At 42.9% G+C, this 21,935-nt stretch overlaps 1 protein-coding gene across 7 annotated transcripts in view; it reads left to right on the top strand.

Moving 5' to 3' along the window:
• The window catches only part of PHF20 (PHD finger protein 20), a 189,631-nt gene extending 168,596 nt beyond the window's left edge, over nt 1–21,035 (top strand). For all 7 annotated transcript variants that reach the window (XM_084646317.1, XM_084646322.1, XM_084646321.1 and 4 more), the window contains 3 exons: nt 7,622–8,021; nt 14,324–14,507; nt 18,234–21,035. In XM_084646317.1, the coding sequence (XP_084502443.1) occupies nt 7,622–8,021; nt 14,324–14,507; nt 18,234–18,376 (727 nt within the window). In that variant the 3' untranslated portion in view covers nt 18,377–21,035. The remainder of the gene's footprint in view (nt 1–7,621; nt 8,022–14,323; nt 14,508–18,233) is intronic.
• Nucleotides 21,036–21,935: the final 900 nt, after the last annotated feature.

Raw genomic sequence — 21,935 nt, 5'->3', positions numbered from 1 at the left:
GCTTGAACAGCTGTACAGGCTTCCTTAGAATCAGCAGACACATGGCAAGATCCATTGCAACCGCCTAGTCATGCTACAGGACTCTTGGCTCCATCTGTCTGGATTCCCAAGGGGGGAGATGCAATCTACTGTAGAGGATCTTCCCTTTGAAGGTCCATAAATATTTGCCACTAAGACTGAGTCCGTCCATACATTGAAAGACTCTAGAGCAACTCTTTGGTCTTTAGGCATCTACACACCTGCACAAAAACGATAACAAGGCAGATATTACTTATCGCAGTGCTCAAGGCCAGTGCCCTACACACAGCCACAGAGGCAGTACGATAACCCAGCGGCAGAGGCAAGGACCCACAAGGCATAAGCCACTTCCATCTCAGTCTACCACCTCCCAACAACCTGAATTGAAACATCAAATTTGAGGGTTTGGTCAAGGGCCCGAGAGACCTCCCCCAATTCCAGTTGCTGAAACCACTTTCTACCAAACATCCATTTACAGACATTTATTACATTCTACCCAGCAGTTATTTGCAATTATTACTTTGGACAAATGGGTACTGGAAATTATCACCACCGGTTGTTCCATCCAGTTCACCTCCACCCTCCCTCCCTGACCCTCTTCAGGGACCCCTCTCACGAATACCTTCTACGACGGGAAGTAGATCAGCTCCTGCAGTTGGGTGTGGTAGCGCTGGTACTGGGTAACCAAGGGAAGGGATTTTGTTCCCATTATTTTTTAAACCCAGAAAAAGACATGGGGTTGGAGGCCCATTCGCGACCTGAGAAACTGTCAAAATAAAACTGTTCAGAATGGTTACTTTAGCAACAGTAATTCCAGCACTGGAACAAGGGGACTGGTCTTCGGCCCTCGACCTGCAAGATGCATACTTTCATGTCGCCATACATCCATCGCACAGGCAGTTTCTCCAATTTGTTTTGGGACAAGATCACTGTTAGTACAGAGTTCTGCCTTTTGGCCTCTCCATGGCTCCCTGAGTTTTTTCCAAAGTTCTAGCAGTGGCGGTAGTCCACCTACGCAAGCAGAGACTCATGATATACCCAAATGTAGATGATTGTCTAATCAAGGACCCAACTCGGGAAGAAACTGTTGAAGCCACACAAGACAGTATCACTCTTTACAAAATTCGGTCTCCAAATAAACATTCAAAAGTCAATGTTGACACCTGTGCAAGAACTAGAATTCATTGAGGCTCACAGATTCCCCCTACAATGATAGTCACAACATAAATTCCCTCTAACCCGCGTGGCCGCCCAGCAGCCTATTAAGTGCTACACAGGCGCTCAGGGCTGCGGTGGGGAGAGATGACTCTCCCCCAGCCCCGGACCTGCCGCGGCCAGGGGAGAGGCACCTCTCCCCACTAGCCCAGGTACTGCTGTGGGGGGAGTCCTCTCTCCGTGCCGTAGCCCCAGGGCAGCCTGCATCCCAAACCCCTCATCCCTAGCCTTACCCCAGAGCCGGCACCCCTGGCTGGAGTCCACACACACCCCGCACCCTAACCCTGTGCCCCAGCCTTGAGCCCTCTCCCACACTCTGAACCCCTCGGCCCCAGCCCCCATCACATGAATTTTGTCTCACATCACGTCCATATTGATGCACATAACAAAATTCATTCCACACATGCCTGGGAAAAATTAGAGGGAACACTGATCACAATGGACACTTCCCTACTGGGCTGGGCTTCCCATTTAAGCAACTTAACAGCACAGAGCAGGTGGTCTCCTCCAGAACCAACACTGCACATAAACATTCTGGAACTGCGAGCAGTTTGCAACACATGCACATTTTCTTCCTATGATCAAAAACAAAATCATACAAATCCTGATGGATGTCGCTTGAATGTTCTATATAAAAAAACCAGGGAGGAGCAAGGTCACACTCCTTCTACACTGAGGCCTTAAGACTGGGGAACTGGTGCATCCAAAGTCAGAACAGCAAATGTCTAACATTTTGCTTCAGAGCAGGAGTAGGGCCAGGATCTAGGGGTAATGCCTTCCTCCTCAGATGGGACGCGCCTCTTCTTTACACTTTCTCTCCTACTCCGGTGTTGTCCAGGATCATACAAAAACTCAAGACTGATCAATCCAGAGTCATCTTGATAGCCCCCACATGGTCCAGGCAAGCTTGGTTTACCATACCTGCAGCAGATGTTGGCATGTCCACCGCACGTTCTCCCACTTCTTCCATGTTTCCTGTCACAAGATGCAGGCCAGATCTTGCACCCAAACCTGGAGATACTCCACCTGAGAGCATAGCTCCTCCACAGTACCAAGGCAACGAGATGACCTGTTCAGAAGAGGTGATGGATATCTTGCTAAACAGCAGATGGTTGATTACACATTCAGCCTACCTCCACAAATGGAAGTGTGTTCACACATTGCTAGAACAAACACATCAGAGCCACCACTTCCACTCCATCACTAGTCCTCTACTATATGCTTCAACTAAAATAATTAGGTCTTTCATTGAGCTCACTCAGAGTACACCTTGCAGCTATCACAACCTTCCACCATAAAATGGTTGGGTTCTCAGTCTTCGCCCATCCAGTTACAAAACAATTCCTACAAGGTGTCCGGAACCTCTATCCTGAACTCAGAGTCCCAATGCCTCCATGGGATCTTAATTTAGTACTTCATTCTCTTACCGGACATCTGTTAGAGCCCTTGGCTACATGTACACTATCATACCTTTCAATGAAAGTAGCCTTTCTTGTTGCCATCACATCTGTAAGACCCGTAGGAGAACTTGGGGCCCTCTTGGTATACCCCCCTCCGCATACACAATCTATTTCAAGAACAAAGTAACTCTAAGACCACATCCTAAATGTCTGTGTAAAGTACCCTTCTCATTCGACCTCAACCAACCCATCCAAGATTCCTGCATTCTTTCCTAAACCTCATAAGAACAGGCAAGATGTGGCACGCCATACTCTGGTTCAGGGGTCCTGAAACTTTATTGCACCATGACCCCCTTCTGACAACAATAATTACTACACAACCCCAGAAAGGGGGACAGAGGACTGAGGCCACTCAAACCCTGCCACCCTAGGTGGGGGTCCAAAGTCTGGGCAGTAGGGCTCAGGCGTTGGCCCTGGGCACCAGCAAGTCTAACGCCAGCCCTGGCGACCCCATTAAAATGGGTTAGTGACCCACTTTGGGGTCCCAACCCACAGTTTGAGAACCGCTGCTCTAGATGTCAGAAGGGCACTAGCCTTTTATCTCAAATGGACTAAATCATTCAGGAAGGCACCAAAACTATTTCTCTCAACTACAGAGAGATCTAAAGGAGGGGATCTATCTAAGCAAAGACTCTCCAAATGAATTTCAGAGTGCTTCCACCATCTCTGCTTCCACCAACACTAAGTACAACCCCCACCAGGGGCTAGAACACATTCCAGCAGGTAGCTCTCTACATCAGTAGCCTTGCTTAATAATGTACCTGTTACAGACCTATGTAAAGCAGCCACTTGGGCATCAGCCCATACGTTAATTCAGCACTACACAATAAGGAGAGATTCAACATCTGATACTTTACTCGGACTCATGGTCCTATCATCAATCATAGACCCAACTTCGAAGCCCCTCCTATCCACCGACAGGCACTGCTCTACAGTCACCTGAAGTGGAGCACCCACAAGTACATCACTTGAAGAAGAAGAAGAAGAGACGATTACTCACCTTATGTAGTAACTGAGATTCTTTGAAATGTGTCCCACTGTGGGTGCTCCAGTACCCACCCTCCTCCCCAATACTTCAGAGTTCTCGCAAGATCTTCTGTGGTAGAGAAGGAACCGAGGGGGGTTGGTCGCACAGCGTTAGTTAACTGCCACTATAGGCGCAAGAGGGAGACAGTGCATGTGTGGCCTAACCAGGCACTGCTGTCAAAATTCTCCGACTTGAAGTTTAGGGGCACACAATCACCTGAGCATCTTGAAGAATCTCAGTAACTGCACAAGGTGAGTAAGTGTCTCATACTGATGTACAGTTGAGAAAAACCTCTTTATATCCTTTTGGAAAATATTTGGAGAGTGTTCTTCAGCACTCCTGAAGGAAAAAGGTGAAAAGATCAGTATTGGCATTGACAGAATCAGTGTAGTGAGAGCCAGCTTTCACAGGCTGTTAGTGAACAGTGCCTGGGGTCAGTGTTAGTTTGTTCCTTGGCCAGCGCCTGGGATCAGTGTTCCTTGGGTGCTTCACTTTCAGATGTTCCTCCTGTCTGCAATAGGCCAATCTATCCTAGACTGACTTGTGTTGCTTCTCTTGTGAAGCTAACCAACACATTGGTGACCCTGACAAACCCTTAGTGTAATACTGATAGAAATACAAGCCATAACAGTAATTGCACTAATGGGACTGTATTGCTACATGCAATATCAAACCAAAAAGGCTAAATTACAACACCAGGTTAAGAAGGTGTAGTTGTGTTTCTAGAACTGGATTGGAAAAGACTTATCTATGTAAGCCTCCTAAATTGGTGAATAAACCTGTACTTGAAGGCACTTCTAGAGAGGTGGACACTGTCACATGTTGAAATCCTTATTTTTATTGGGGAATTCTAGCCCTTTACTGACCAGATTTGCCCTTTTAAGAAGATTTGTTTTATTAAAGCAGCACTTGTCAGTTTTGGAGTAACTGCCATTCCATGGTCTGTTCAAGGAGTTTCTCTTTAGGTCTCAGGCCTCCAACTGTCAATTCTCACTGAGCCAGGAGCTGCCTCCCTCTCCCTCAGAGCAGTGTTTTAGGCTTTTAGCTCCCCCGCAATTCACTGTGATTATCCCAGCAGGTCTGACTTATGGCTTACTTAGCACCTGCAGTTTCACCTTCTTCAGGGACAATGACAGTGGTTCATCAGTGACCACGCAGTCCTCACCAGGTAAACTACTTTTATTTAAGACAAAAGCACTACAGAAAACATCATAAAACAATAACATTTAAATACGTGCTTAAACTTATAGAGGTCCCCCATCTTGTATGTGGAAACCCTGGCAGGTTCCAGTCGTTCAGACTCTTTAGCAGGTAACCACCACTTGCTGTCGGTTGGCTCAAAATCAGGCCCCTGAATCAATTTAAATGCAGCCATTATATCCCAAAAGACTTTGTTCCCAGGACTCCTGAAACGGCTAAAACCAGTCACTGTCCCTTTGCCAAGGGGGCAGTACTTCAAAGTCTGGGTGTCTCCATAATCAGCATTGGGATTCTGCATAAATCACCGCTTAGTGATCTCAGATCCCCCAAGCAATCCACACAGTGAGCCAGGAGTACACAAATACATATAACATGTATTGGTACAAAGGTCTCTGGGCCCATATTGTCTGGACCACTTCAGACCGTCTCTCTGAAGTTCTCATGCTTTCAAGGTTTGGCTTAACGTCCAGATAGCATTGAATGCATCCGATGAAGTGAGCTGCAGCTCAGGAAAGCTTATGCTCAAATTGGTTAGTCTCTAAGGTGCCACAAGTCCTCCTTTTCTTTTTGCGAATACAGACTAACACGGCTGCTACTCTGAAACCATTTATAAAGTTGAAACATTAGTCTCCGAAGATGCTGCATATGTTAGCAATATCTGTCACAGGTACCAACAATAGTCTCCTACAACATGTAGAAAGGAAACTTTAGCCACTCTAGCATGGATTTGATTGGACTGTTTCAGTTGTGCAATTGTGATATGTTGCCTATAAGATGAATATAGCAGACAGCTCAGTTGCAAACATCTTTAGCCCAGTATTATCCATTTATCATGTCTTCAGAGAGCTGTTTGAATATGTTTTTTTGTCTCTGGCTCTTTATTCTGTGAAGACAAGTCTTGATAGACTGTTCAGTGGCATGGGGATTTCAATTTCAATTACTTTGGATTTCAAATTAGATGAATACTTCTCCAGGATCTTCTCCAATATTCTTTCAGGAGTTAGCCCAGGCTGTCATTTCTTCTCGTTTGAGCCTGGTTCTAGTCTATGTGGGTATAATTTGTGCAGACATTCCGAAGATGCTAAATACTTTGCTTTCCTTTTTGTTGCTGTTGACCCCTAATGGATAAGTGAAGGACCTCAATGAAAATTACAGAAACCTAGTATTCATATTTATCTAAAATTCTTGGTTCCTCCTTACACTATTTATAAATATACCCAGTCCCCCTGCTGCTGAAATAAATTCTTGCAGGGTTATTCTGTACTGTTCAACCTGATAGAAACTGAAGTAAACTAAAAAATTTCTAGAAAATAGTTTAGTGGGAAAGGTATGGGGTTCTGGTGTACACAAAGATAGGCTTGGCTAGGTATGAGACTGCTCAAACAGTTTACTTAAGTAATGGAATAATTTTCAAAGGAAGGGTCATTGAGGAACCAGTACAGACATGTATTATTAGATTTATGGATTTAGTTTGAAGGACAATTCTGTACAGGTTGCTAGGAATGAATTAAAATGACCCAGAAGGACCTTTCCAGTGCTGTGATCTGAAAGTTCATTTGACTTAAGAAGCTTGCATTTGAAGTGCCTTGCTTCCTGTTCCTTTATTACAGCTTGTTTATTAACAGTAAATTAGTTTCATATAAATGACATGTATATAAGAACACAAAGCAAATATCAACTATTTTTCCAGTTTTTATTAAGTAATGGATTATTGCTTTCCATGGTAAAATCAGAACATTTTTTTAGAATAATAGAGAAAAGAATACTTAATTGTCAAACAAATCACAATGCACAAGTAATTCCTGGCATACTCATCAAAGAAATATACTTCCTGCTGGGAAAATTTCTTGATCTCAGAGTTTGTTTGAATTCATTTTCACAAGTTTTTCTTCAGCTATTAATACATTAGAGAATTATTGTTAAAGCCAAATACTGGGCGTGTTTGCCGTCTTTATATGTGTGAGAGGCTGGGGGTGGGAGTGTTGGGATTTTTTTGTTTTGATTTATGGGCTTGTAATCTGTTATTGGCCATACTTTCTAGAGGTTCATTCCTACTACTCTAATGAAATTTGTATTTATGTTTGTAGGCATAGAGGACTGTTTCAGCTCTGTATACACATAAACTAATCACCTGTTTTAGAGCAAACAGTTTCTCAGTTCTAATGTTTTTAAATATTTCTTTCTTACAATCAAAATAAAAACATGAAAACAAATTTCTGCTTTCATAAAGAAAATTCATAGATGATTCAGGGGATGTACCAATAACTGAAAATATTTTCTCTGAATTTAGTTAACACAATTTTATAATTGAAATTTAACAAAAGTATTTGCATCGCAAAAAATGGTGATATGAGCATGCCAAATTTGAAGTAGTTCCAAATTGCACTATGCCTGCTATACCTAAACATTGTGGGATAGAGGGTAACTAATGCCATGGCATTAAGCAGAAAGCATTATTAAAAAGAGTGACTCTAATGAAAAAAGATTCTTTTGAAAGATACTGAACAGAGATCACTGGAAAGTGAAATCTCACCCCAGAATATTTAGGGAAGCTTACTTGTGAGGAAGTTCATCAGTTCTGATGTGTTTAAATAGAATGTTCTCATTTCACTTCTTTGTAAAATAAGGTAATAAAGAAACTCTGTCATTTTAAAAAGTTTAAATTTAAAAAGTGATTTTTACTTGTTTTATCTGTAAACAGAAATAAAGAGCATCCAGACTTAAAACTTTGGTGTCATCCTTGGAAGCATTTTACAGTGGATGAAAAAATTCATACGAAACACATCATTCATATTGAAGAAAACTGCTGCAAAGAAGAGACCGTAAGTTACAGAACTTTCAATGGGACAGCTGAGAAACCTTCAACCATTCCTTCTATGGAGGAATCCTATATTACTAGTGAACACTGTTACCAGAAACCTCGGGCCTACTACCCTGCTATAGAGCAGAGACTAGTTGTGGAAACCAGAGGTTCAGCCATGGACGATGGAGTGAACAGAATAAGGGAGAATGGAGATGATGCCCTGTCAGAGAGATTTGGATGGAATCTGGACAGAGAATTATACAAGTTGGAGAATGAGTCCAAGCATAATTACTCTAAGGTATGTTATATTGGTATAGCCCTGTTTCTCTAGGGCATTTGTTTTTACCAGGCTAATCCAATATGCTTTCTAAAAATCCTTGACTGCTTTGAGTATTATCTGTGTTGATCCCCACTGCTGATGCATGTTTACTTCATGCTCCAGGGTCTAGAATTTTCTGGTCAGCAGTGTCCATTGGGGTTGCACGTGCTCTCCCCCCAATCTGAGGGCATGTTGCAAAGTGTTGTTCCACCCACCCTTCTTACCACATGTGGCTTCAGGGGAATAATCACTTCTCTCAATCTGCTGGTGACGCTCCTACTAATGCAGCTCAATATGCCATTAGCCTTCTTGGCAACAAGGGCACGCTATTGACTCATATCCAGTTTCTCGTCCACTGTAATCCACCGATCCTTTTCTGCAGAACTGCCACTTAGCCAGTCAGTCTCCAGCCTGTAGCAGTGCATGGGATTCTTCCATCCTACGTGCCGGACTCTGCACTTTTGCTTGTTGAACCTCATCAGATTTCTTTTGGCCCAATCCTACAATTTGTCCAGGTCACTCTCGACCCTATCCCTACCCTCCAGCATATCTACCTCTCCCCCCAGTTTAATGTCATCCACGAACTTGCTGAGGGTACAATCCATCCCATCATCCAGATCATTAATGAAGATGTTGAAGAAAACCCGGCCCCAGGACCGCTCCCTGGGGCACTCCGCTTGATACCGGCTGCCAACTGGACATTGAGCCATTGATTACTACCCTTTGAGCCCGATGATCTAGCCAGCTTTCTATCCACCTTATAGTCCATTCATCCAATCCATACTACTTTAACTTGCTGGCAAGAATACGGTGGGAGACCATATTATTCTCCAATTGAACATTTGGCTGTGCTACCTTAATCTGTTTATGCAAGAACTCTTCTGCCTCTCTGATGCCACTCAGGGTCAGTAGTTGCCTTTGAAGATCATAAAACTTTTCCTTTTATACAGCCATCAACTTGTACTTCCTGCATAAGAAGTCTGTCTGTTCCAATAACTAGTCCTTTGCTGGTGGTCAGTATTGGTAATGTACTGGGGGAAAAATATTCCTTCTCTCTCTGCTGCAAACTCTGTCAGAAACTCTGTTAGCCTGCTCAGGTGGTTTTTGTTTTTTTCAAATTCCATTATTTTTGTTGGTCAGTACTACACCCTTGCTATTAGGGAGGGATTAACCACTCAGACTTCAAACACCTGGCCTGATCAAAGGTCACATAGCCCCAGTCACATGGTCATTAGAGACACAAGGAAACCAACCGCTCACTGGGCCTTTTCAGAGGCCCAAAAGTTCAACTATATGACCCTCACAGAGACCATCAAACCAAATATGCAACTCACCAAGTCATCAGGACCTACAGATACATCCCAGAAACTTTCCTGTTAGCATTGCCTGTTCACCTGCTCATGTGTTCGCTTTAAGTGCGTTATACCTAGCCTTTCTGGACGGCATCATGAAAGCATCTGAGGCAAAAAGTGTGTTAGCTACCACAAAGGAAACCTATAAAACTGCCACCTAGTCATCCAGCAACATGTTTGTAAAATGCTAGTCTTGAACTTCATTCTGTGGAGAAGCATCATTTAGCAGGAAGGTGCTCCCAAGATGTGTCCCCAAAATAAGTAAATATTTCTGATGTGAGGGAAAGGAGCATATTCTTCTCCTATTTAGCACTCTCTTCCTTCTAATACCTCCTTCATTGAGTAGTGTCCCTATGGGTGCTCCACTTCAGGTGCAAACGTGTCTTGAGCTCTTGATCGGAGATTTTCCAGTAGCAATGACCGTTCAGCCCCCACATGCATCTAGTACTTCCTTATGCCACGTACCAAGGCTATATAGGGATGTGCGGGCAAACTACCATCAGTTCCTTCTCAACTGCCTTGACCTGAGGCAGAGCCTTAGCATGTCGGGCCTCAGGTGTCTTGTGTTTACAGTTTCCTGTAGTAGTTTGTTTAGGATTAGTTAGTTGTTAGTGATAGCTATTTAGTTAGAGATAAGTGGTGATTGGATTGTCTTGTTCCTCTCTCCCCCCTCCGGAGTCTTTTATTCTCCTGGCAGGGCGTGCCTGGATCACCTGCAGAGAGGCTATACTTGTTAGCAACAGCCACTCTTGTGTCTTGGTTGCTTGAGGGAGTCCCATGTCTCCCAGAAGTGCAGCTTCTACCTGACCCTCAAATCCAGGGCAAGGAATAACAGAGAGATTAAACTGAGACTGTTGACTGCTCCTCAACCTTAGGGCTTTTGGAGGCTTCAGGGCAGGTTTCCAAAAAGAGGAGTGTGGACTTTCATCTTAAGGAGCCAGCTCTTAAAGGGCCCCGATTCCCGTTGTGAGATCTACGATCTCGGAAGCCTTGACCCTCAGCATCTGTGCAGGCGTTCCTTTCTGTCTGCCAGCTCCATTAGTAACTATGACAGCAGGTGCATCATTGTTGGGATGGAGAGCTCACCTCAATGCCCTCACAACTCAAGGCAGATGGACAAATCAGGAAACCTGTCTCCACACCAATCTGCTGGAACTCAAGGTGGTCAGAAATGCCTGCTTTCATTTCCTGCCACTCATTGCGGCAAATCAGAGTCATGACGGACAACCTATGCCCTTCATGTTCTGTATCAACAAGCCGTGAGGGACAAGATCCCCCTCTCTGTGTGCCAAAGCTATGAAACTATGCAACTGGTGTATAATCCATCAGCTCCAAGTTTCAGTTATCTCCCATATATTCAGAACTATAGCTGATATTCTCAGCAGACTGTTATCCCGGCACTACAAATGAGAGCTAGACTCTCATATACTCCACACTTTATTCCAAAGGTGGAGACTACCAGAAGTGGATCTCTTCACCACCTTCAGGAACAAAAAGTGTTCTCCATTCTGCTCAAGAAGAGGTCTGGGCCGCCACTCTTTGGGAGATGCCTTTCTTCTATCTTGGCAGCGGGATCTGCTTTTTACATTTTCTAAAACACCACTGCTTTTAAGGGTGATGAACAAGATCAGACAGAACAAAGACAGAGTTATCCTTATAATATTGATCTGGCTGAGACAAGCTTGGTACCCTGACCTGCTTCACCTATGCATCCAACTGTTGTTCATATTTCTGACCATTCCTCATTTCCTCTCCCAGGCTGAGAGTCATGTGCTTCATCCTAGCCTAGGGTTCTCCGCCTCCGGGTGTGATTCCTTGATGGTTTGTGGGGTTAGAATCTTCCTGCTCTGCAGAAGTGCCACAGGTGTTACTGAACATCAGGAGTCAACCCATATTACTTACCTGCAGAAGTGCAAGAGATTCTTCCTTTGCTGTTGTCGCCACATTTTTGTGTCTGAATCTGTGCCGCTCTGTCACCTTGGATAACTGTTAGATCTAAAGAAATCGGGGTTATCAGTTCAGTTAAGGTCCATTTGTAATATCAGCCTTTCATCCTCCAGTAGCAGGATTCTCCATATTTGCTGACCCTGTGTTGTCTAGGTTAGTAGTTCACAAACTTTTTCAGTCATATCTCCCCACCCCCACCACATTTATCATTCACAGAATTTGTTGTGCCTCACCCTCCATTACTTGTAATCGCAAACTGTTTCAGTTTTTTTCCAAGGGCTCTACCCTGAGATCCTGCTGTCGTAATAGCTGGAGCAGGATAAAAATTCAACAGATAATGCAGGAGTAGGTATTGTGGGGTGGGATGGGAGCAGGATTTAAAAAATAGTTTTCCTGCAGCACAAGCAACGTGAATGCTCTGGCCAGCATCTGCTGCTCTCCAGCCGCCCAGCTCTAAAGGCAGCACCAACAACCGTGCAGAAGTAAGGGTGGCAGTGCCCTCTCTTCTGCACTGCTGTTGGCGGTGGTGCTGACTTCAGAGCTGGGCAGCTGGAGAGCAGCAGCTGCTGGCTGGGGTATTCGTGTTTGCTGTGTGGGAGAACTATTTTTTTATCCCATTTCCGTCCTGCCCCGCAGTACCCACTTTATTTTTATCCTGCTCCCACTATTATGGTAGCAGATCCTGTGGGACCCACAGGATCCCAGTTTCTTTGTGCCCCACAAAGAACCTCTGGTGTGCGTCCCAATTTGTGCACTACTGGTCTAGGTTTATAATGGGTTTAGGGAATCTCTACCCCACTCCAACTGGGACCTTAACATGGTCATTTAATTACTTCATGAGAGTCTGATTTGATACAATGGCAACCAGTTCTCTGCTCTCCTTATCTGTGAAGATTGCCTTTTTAGCGGCTATCTCATCAGCATGTAGGATTGGAGAGATTGAAGCTTTGATGGCGGATCTCCCCCTCCCTCCAGTATTCTGAAAGGACAAAGTCTCTGTGCCCAAACCTTAAATTCTTACTTAAGATACTATCAGTGTTTCATCTTAACCAGTCCATTCATCCGCCAGTTTTTTCCAAAACCTCGCAAGTTTCTGCAGGAGACATACGATCATACCTTGGTTATTCGAAGAGCATTGGCTTTCTACTTATATAGAATCAAACAATTACAATAGTTACCTAGGCTGTTCATCTCCATCACAGATTGATCCCATGGGTCCTCAATCTCTGTTCAGAGGCTGTCAATGTGGATCTCTGGGTGTATTATCACTTATGAGGCAACTAGCATTCATCCCCCCTCCAAAGGGTGATACCACACTCTACCAGAACATAAGCAACAGCCCCAGCAGTATCCAAGAATGTGCAAGTATCTGAAATATGCACGACCACTACATGGGCTTCACTACATACGTTTTCTAATCATTATGCCTTGATCCACGCCTTCAGATCCAATGTGGCGGTTTGTAAATGCAATATACTTCCTTCAGTTCTGGACTCAGTCCCAAACCTCACACCTCCCTGTGGGGATACTGCTTGGGAGTCACCTGAAGTGGAGCACTCTAAGGGACGCTACTCAGAGAAGAAGAGGTTACTCACCTTGTGCAGTCATTGCAGTTCTTCGACGTGTCCCCCTATGGATGTTCAACTACCCGCCCTCCTGCTTCAGATTAGTCTATATGGAATATTTGGATGGATAAGAAACTGAGGACCATTGACCGCGCATCTCTGGATAGCCTCGGTGTGTGGCACAAGGAGGTAGAGGATGAATCACAGTTGAATGGACACTGCTAATGGAAAATCTCCAATCAAGGGCTCAAGAGGTTCATGTGCATCTGAAGCAGAGCACCCAGAGGGGGACACATCTCAAAGAACTGCAGTTACAGCACAAAGTGAGTAACCACTTTTTACTGCTTGCTGTAGCCCAGACATCTCGGACTGGGGAAGTGGTCAGGATCCAGAATGGAAAGCTTCTTACCAGATGATTTCCTTGCTGGAACTGAGCTGCTTTATGTCAGATAAGTCCTTTCGGTATCTTAACAATTGGCTTTCTCCGAGGACCATATGCACATTAAACACAAGCTAATTAGGTGTTTCTGTTCAATTACATTTAATCTGCTAATAAAGATTTAGTGTTTCCATACAGTTTTTTAAAATGGTAGTCTGGGGGCGAGAGGAAAAGGAAGGGGTGTTGCTAACCCTGGAACTTTGTGAATTAGTCTAAACTTCCTCCGTTACTAGCCAGAACGGTAGTGCAGCCCAAATATTTTTGACTGGGGAAGAGGGCAGTCCTAGACAGGAAATCAAGAAACAAATCTTCTGTTTAAACAGTCTGTTTCTTCAGTGTCAGACTCACATTCTTTTGCTTTTGAGTATTTTGTTTTTCGTTTTAAATGTTGGTATTTTTGTGCCTCATCCAACAGTGTGAAGCTGAGGCAGCATCTTCGTTGCTGGTAAAGAGTTTTTTTAAATTCTTATTAGTAGACAACTGGAGTATAGAGACTTTTTAATATTCATGTTTCATATTAGTGAACTATCTCTGCATTTTGATGGGCTAGCAACAGCTGTCAGACAATAAGGATTCTCAGACTAGTTATTGAGAAATAATTCTGCAAATCATGAGTACAGCAAAAAAAAAAAAAAAATGAATGTAGGGAACTGGATAACTGGGGGGAAACTCTACCATTAGTTTCAGGAACTCTAAAGATCCGCAAAAAGAAAAGGAGAACTTGTGTTACCTTAGAGACGAACAAATTTATTTGAGCATAAGCTTTCGTGAGCTACAGCTCACTTCAGCGGATGCTTATGCTCAAATAAATGTGTTAGTTTCTAAGGTGCCGCAAGTCCTCCTTTTCTTTTTGCGGATACAGACTAACACGGCTGCTACTCTGAACCTGTCATTTTCTAAAGATCCATGCAGCCTGATTGGCTGGCTGACATATTTCCATTTAACTATGATAAATACTAATTTATGTACCTTTGTCAGGTAAGAGAATGTGTGTCTAAGAAAATCCCTTCAGAGGAAGCTATTGAAATGAAACTGCTGGAAAAAGAAAAGGAAGGAGTTGTGAACTCACAGCTGCAGTGGCAACTTAACCTTCTAGCCCATGTTGAATCTCTACAAGATGAAGTTACACACAGGATGGATTTCATTGAGAAGGAACTGGATGGTAAATTAAATGTATTTTCTTTCACAGATTAAACAGAATGTATATTTTTGTACCATTCAGATTATGTTGTTTCTATCCAAAATGCATTGTCTTGAGATCCGTGTCCTATTTCTGCAGATCTACAAAGATACCAGCATCATTTTTATCACACTAGCCAGCTGTAATAATCGAAAGTTGTGTTTTTAGGAGTAAATTTGGTTTTGATATAGTCACTATATAATATATATATAGTTATAGTTAGTCTTTTGATATAGTTCAATAGTCTTTTTAATCTCTCCTTAAACAGAAACTGTTCCTTACCCCTAATCATTTTTGTTGCCTTTCTCTGGACCTTTTCCAATTCTAATATATCTTTTTTGAGATAGGGTGACCAGATCTGCACTCAGTATTGAAGGTTTGGATTTACATAGTGGCATTATGATGATTTCTGTCTCCTTATCTATCCTTTTCCTAATGGTTGCTAACATTGTTTGCTTTTTTGATTGCCACTGCACATCGAGTGGATGTTGTCAGAGAACTTTCCACACTGATTCCAAGATCTTTTTCCTGAGTGGTCCCCTTCCTTTCCTTTCCCTCCCTTTCTATTTCTTTACTTTGTATTTTCATCTTTTTTATTCTCACTTTAGTTTTGGGGAAAATATTCATTACAATAGAAATGTTTAATAGGGCGAGGAGCTGGTTGTGGATCCATTAAGGCTTGCACATGTGTATAAAATTGTATAATCCTATACAGACATACGTCTTTTAAACATTTAATCAGTCTGAGTTTTAATGCAAAATGGCTTTTATACATAAAAATATTGTGATTTTGAAGTCTGATATCTTGGGTTCTACAAGGATTAAAAGCAAGTGCACCATGTCCCACCAGAAAGCTGGGAATCTTCCCTATCAAGTTACATAAAGCCCTCATTTCTAGCTCAGTAGAGGGGTAAGGTGTCACTCTTACCACTAGTCCTGGATTGCCTCCCCACACCCAGCCATCTGTGGTTTAGAATCATAGAAGATTAGGGGTGGAAGAGACCTCAGGAGGTATCTAGTCCAACCCCCTGCTCAAAGCAGGACCAACCCCAACTAAATCATCCCAGCTATGACTTTGTCAAGCCAGCCCTTAAAAATCTCTAAGGATGGAGATTCCACCACCTTCCTAGGTAACCCATTCCAGTGTTTCACCCACTGCAGCTTGAGACCATTGCTCCTTGTTCTGTCATCTGCCACCACTGAGAACAGCCTTTTTGTTGCCCTCTGTTGGACTCTCTCCAATTTGTCCACATCCTTTCTGTAGCTGGGGGCCCAAAACTGGACGCAGTACTCCAGATGTGGTCTCACCAGTGAAGGAAGAAGTGGTTCGGGACTATTTAGAAAAACTGGACGTGCACAAGTCCATGGAGCCGGATGCGTTGCATCTGAGAGTGCTAAAGGAATTGGCGGATGTGATTGCAGAGCCGTTGGCCGTTATCTTTGAAAACTCATGGCGATTGGGGGAGGTCCCAGATGACTGGAAAAAGGCTAATGTAGTCCCCATCTTTAAAAAAGGGAAGGAGGAGGATCCTGGGAACTACAGGCCAGTCAGCCTCACCTCAGTCCCTGGAAAAATCATGGAGCATGTCCTCAAGGAATCAATTCTGAAGTGCTTAAACGAGAGGAAAGTGATCAGGAACAGTCAGCCTGGATTCGCTAAGAGCAAGTCATGCCTGACTAATCTAATTGCCTTCTATGATGAGATAACTGGTTCTGTGGATGAAGGGAAAGCAATGGACGTGTTATTCCTCAACTTTAGCAAAGCTTTTGACACTGTCTCCCACAGTATTCTTGTCAGCAAGTTAAAGTAGTATGGGCTGGATGGATGCACTACAAAGTGGGTAGAAAGTTGGCTAGATTGTTGGGCTCAACGGGTAGTGATCAATGGCTCCATGTCTAGTTGGCAGCTGGTATCTAGCGGAGTGCCTCAAGGGTCGGTCCTGGGGCCGGTTTTGTTCAATATCTTCATTAATGATCTGGAGGATGGTGTGGATTGCACCCTCACAAGTTTGCGGATGACACTAAACTGGGAGGAGTGGTAGATACGCTGGAGAGTAGGGATAGGATACAGAGGGACCTAGACAAATTGGAGGATTGGGCCAAAAGAAATCTGATGCGGTTCAACAAGGACAAGTGCAGAGTCCTGCACTTAGAACGGAAGAATCCAATGAACCACTACAGACTAGGGACCGAATGGCTCGGCAGCAGTTCTGCAGAGAAGGACCTAGGGGTGACAGTGGACGAGAAGCTGGATATGAGTCAACAGGGTGCCCTTGTTGCCAAGAAGGCCAGTGGCATTTTGTGGTGTATAAGTAGGGGCATTGCCAGCAGATCGAGGGACGTGATCGTTCCCCTCTATTCGACACTGGTGAGGCCTCATCTGGAGTACTGTGTCCGGTTTTGGGCCCCACACTACAAGAAGGATGTGGAGAAATTGGAGAAAGTCCAGCGAAGGGCAACAAAAATGATTAGGGGTCTGGAACACATGACTTATGAGGAGAGGCTGAGGGAACTGGGATTGTTTAGTCTATGGAAGAGAAGAATGAGGGGGAATTTGATAGCTGCTTTTAACTACCTGAAAGGTGAATCCAAAGTGGATGGATCTAGACTATTCTCAGTGATAGCAGATGACAGGACAAGGAGTAATGGTCTCAAGTTGCAGTGGGGGAGGTTTAGGTTGGATATTAGGAAAAACTTTTTCACTAGGAGGGTGGTGAAACACTGGAATGCGTTACCTAAGGAGGTGGTGCAATCCCCTTCCTTTAGAAATTTTTAAGGTCAGGCTTGACAAAGCCCTGGCTGGGATGATTTAGTTGGGATTGATCCTGCTCTGGGCAGGGGGTTGGACTAGATGGCCTCCAGAGGTCCCTTCCAACTCTGTTATTCTGTGAAATACAGGGGAGTAATCACTTCCTGCGATCTGCTGGCAATGCTCCTACTAATTCAGCCCAATATGCTGTTAGCCTTCTTGGCAACAAGGGCACACTGTTGACTCATATCCAGCTTCTCGTCCTCTAATCCCCAGGTCCTTTTCAGTTGAACTTCCGCTTAGCCAGTCAGTCCCCAGCCTGTAGCAGTGCATGGGATTCTTCCATCCTAAATGCAGGACTCTGCACTTGTCCTTGTTGAACCTCATCAGATTTCTTTTGGCCCAATCCTACAATTTGTCTAGATCACTCTGGACCCTATCCCTACCCTCCAGCATATCTACCTCTCCCCCCAGCTTAGTGTCGTCTGCGAACTTGCTGAGTGTACAATTCAGATCATTAATGAAGATGTTGAAGAAAACCAGCCCCAGGACCGCTTCCTGAGGCACTCCACTTGATACCAGCTGCCAACTGGACATTGAGCCATTGATTACTACCCTTTGAGCCCAATGATCTAGCCAACTTTCTGTCCACTTTATAGTCCATTTATCCAATCCATACTTCTTTAACTTGCCTTGCAGAGATGTTTTTTGCCTTGCAGATATGAACACATTGATATAAGCACATGGTAGCTCTGTAAATTACCAAACACTATTTGGGAAGTTTTTGTTTTCTCTGATTTCTAAAATATTGTATATGTTAAAAGTACTGTAGTTTGTCTTTCAAAATACATTTATTTCAAGAACTCTTCTTAGTTTTATTGCTTTGGAAATATATATGTATATATTTGCCAGCTAATAAGAATAGTGAATAGTATTAACTTTTTCTATTTCTTTTGCAGTTCTAGAGAGTTGGTTGGATTACACAGGAGAGCTGGAACCACCAGAACCACTAGCTAGACTTCCACAACTCAAACATTGTATAAAACAGCTTATTACGGACCTAGGCAAGGTGCAACAAATTGCTCTTTGCTGCTCAACATGAGATTAGAGAGCTCTTGAAATTGCTGTTGAATATGAACGCGGAGTGTTTGACACAAACAGCTCTATATATTTAAATGAAATTAGCATGCTGATTGCATGTGATGCAGACTGACTTCAGGGATTGTGGAGAAGTATGACTGTTCTGAAAGCAGTAACAAGGTTATCCTTATCTTTTGATCTTTTGGGATTTACTAGGCAATTTTAACAATATGGAAGGGGATTTTACTCTTGTATTCAAGGGTAGGAGCAGGCTGACAAAATATACTCTTAGATTTTCATTCCTTACAACAAGTTGTTGAATGAAATAAACTTTTTGCATAATTAAACTGACTTAAAATTGTGCCACTGAAGATAAGAGTTCTAAGAGCCAAAAATGTTTAGTTGACGAAGGTTGTAAATTATGTTCTACAGAGTTTATTTAAGCGACTTGTATACCAGGTCGGGTCATGCTTTATTCCTACTGGTTTATGCACAGCACAGTATTTAATCAATAGGCAATGTTATAACAATTTTCAAGCATAGCAAATATGAATGTCCATCTTTAATTGTAAACTCTTACATGGAGGTTTTCAAGTAATACTGGCCTAAAACCCCACTTCTGTTGATTTAAATAGAGGTAGCAGGTGGTCACAGTTGCGTTGCACTTAGTTTCATAGTAAATGATTGTTTTCCATATTTATCATGTCACTATCACATGACTCTACGGTACTGGGGAAATCCATTTACATTGTGCTTCTTGTGCATTCTTGAACTTTTAAATTTGGCCGTACTGTGCCTCCTTGAACTAGTGCTACTGGTTCACCTTTGTGACAGTACACAGTGCTATGTCTAAAAGATGGGAGATGTACCAGAAGTTCCAAACTTAAGGTGTGTAGTTTTCTGCCCATTTGTTAATTTCCATTCCTGTTATATTTTGAAATGTAGACTTTTTTCAATACTCTAAACATGCACATTGTAAAGACTTATTATGAATGTGTGGTTTTGGGAATCAGTTTATTTTATGTTTGTTTAAATGAAGCCTCAAAAGCTATGCATGAGGTACTGTCCTCACAGTGAGGTATTATGTTAAATAGTATATGTTCTCAGTCTCTTTTTATACTTTGTTTTAATTTTCTAGTTTGTATTATTTTGTGAGATCAAGATGAAAATGCTGCTTAAGTTGAAGATACATTATATAGTACCTTTTGAAATGTTAGTGTATTGTATTTGGTATGTTACAAGCCTTTTACGTGCGGCTCATATCTCCATAAATAATGGTTGTGATTTTTTTTAATTCCCAAATATTGATGAGTGTAACTTCACCGTGGAAAAGGGTAAATTGTTTTTGCGTTGAGAGGGTGTCCTGAAAAAGCAGGATTTTTCTGTTATCTTGATCTTTCTTATAGTTCTATTTGTGATGGTACCACCAAAGGGTTAAAATTAAAGCACAGTTGTAATCAAAAGACCCAGAAGTGTACAAATTGTTAATTATGGATATATGAATCTGTAAAGTTTATATGCTGCAAAGAATAATGATTTACTATGTAAACTTGAAATATCCACTATCATTATAGGAATAACAATATCTACAATGAATATTTTGATCAGTTTAGTTCCTTCAGAAAATGGAATAACTAGGCTACTCAAGGTAGTAGTTAAGGCTTTTATGCCAAGACTCATTTCAGGGAATAATTTATGTCTCATCATTTTATGGCACTAGTTGGTATATAATGAATTTGACATATGTACAGCAGGAGAATAAACTTATTTTGCTGTAACACAGTTGGAATAAAGCTTACATGATCTTAAATGTCACTTTGCTTTCTAAAGGTAAAAACAAATGGTTAAATGATGTCATTCCTCTTAATGACATCTGAATTATGAGTAACACGCTGTGCAGTTCTATATCAGACAGCAGTAACCAAATGATAAGGCGGCTATCCAAACAAGGGTTTTAAACAACAGCTGTGAAGTTTTTATCAGATTACTGTTTTACCAGTAAATTATTCCCTGTTTGAAATCTGTATAACGAGCACTCAGACTGGAAAATAATTAAATACAAGTACATTCACAAATCAACTTCGTTACAGTTTAAAGCAATGGAGTAGTTAATCCCCAAGTTTGAGTTTTCTCTCCAGAAATGGAAATTTTCACTTTGCAAGTAACTGGTTTTGGAGTGTTCATGTTAAGTTTGCTTTGCCAGTTTATTTTTGCTCATGGCAAAGAAAATTCCACTTGGTAAATAGCAATACTGAAGGTTTTGTTTTCCGTTAGCAGAATGATTATACAATAGGGAACCCCTTGCTGATGAAACAGATCTGGATGACTGAAAATATTTATTTGAAATAGGTTAGTGCTTTTCACGTTCAGGAAAGGTTCTGTATTGTACTCTGCCTGAATTGTTTTGTCCCTATTTTTATAAGTTTCCACATTTGTAGCTCTCCTTATAGTTGACCAACACTATTTTGGTCTGGCAAATCACTTTTTGTTGTTTCTTTAAATCACTGGTAAGTGAATGCAACATGGAGCCTTGATAAAATGAGCAAACATTGCACTGTGGATACATAAGTATATATGTCTTTGTTTATGCACTATTAGAACTGAGGGCGTTGTATATAGAATTTTGCTTTGGAGCAATATTTGCAAAACTTGAAAACTTCTGTATCTTGGTGTTTGGAATAAATAAATAGGTTTTTGTTGGTTAAGTCTTAGTAAAGTCTATTTCTGTTTCAGTGTAACGATTATTCAAACTAGTTATACATTAAAAAGGTCATTTTCGGACTTTAGAGAGATGAGGTTGGTGAATTAATATTTTGGACCAATAATATTATTGGACCAGTTTCTGTTAGTGAGAGAGACAAGCTCTGAAGCTTACATAGAGCTCTTCTAAGTTAGATACTGTAGTTTAGCAGGAGTAATACTGACCCAACACTCACTAGATTGATCATTAAAACAGAGGTGAGCAAACTACAGCCTCCGGGCACATCCGGCCCGTGGGATGGTCCTGCCTGGCCCTTGACCTCCCAGCCAGGGAGGCTAGCCCCCAGCCCCTCCCCCACAGCCTCAGCTCGCTGTGCTGCCTGCGCTCTGGGCAGTGGGGCTGTGAGCTCCTGCCAAGCAGGAGTGTAGTTTATTAAATTGCTCCCTGTAGGAATGTACTACTTACGGCTGCCAGTCCTGGTGCTATGAGCGGCATGGTAAGGGGGCAGGGAGTGGGGAGGTTGGATAAAGGGCAGGGGAGCCTGGGGGGCAGTCAAGGAGCAGGGAGTGGTTGGATAGGCATGGGAGTCCTGGGGGGGTCTGTCAGGGGGCAGGGGTGTGGATAGGGGGCAGGGCAGTCAGGGGATAGGGAGCGGGGGGTGGGGTGGTTAGGGGCAGCGGGTTGGGGGGGCAGTCAGGGGGCAGGAGGTGTTGGATGGGGCAGGGGTTTTTGAGGGGGCAGATAGGGGGTGTGGGCCAGGCTGTTTGGGGAGGCACAGCCTTCCCTATCCTGCCCTCCATACAGTTTCGGAATCTCGATGTAGCCCTCAAGCCAAAAAGTTTGCCCGCCCAGCATTAAAACCTGTTGATTTGCAGCTAGA

The sequence above is a fragment of the Lepidochelys olivacea genome, assembly GCF_965140295.1.
Source record: "Lepidochelys olivacea isolate rLepOli2 genome assembly, chromosome: 13".
Lineage (NCBI taxonomy): Eukaryota > Metazoa > Chordata > Testudines > Cheloniidae > Lepidochelys > Lepidochelys olivacea.
The sequence above is the reverse complement of the archived record's forward strand: the minus strand, read 5'-3'. Positions and strand labels throughout refer to the sequence as shown.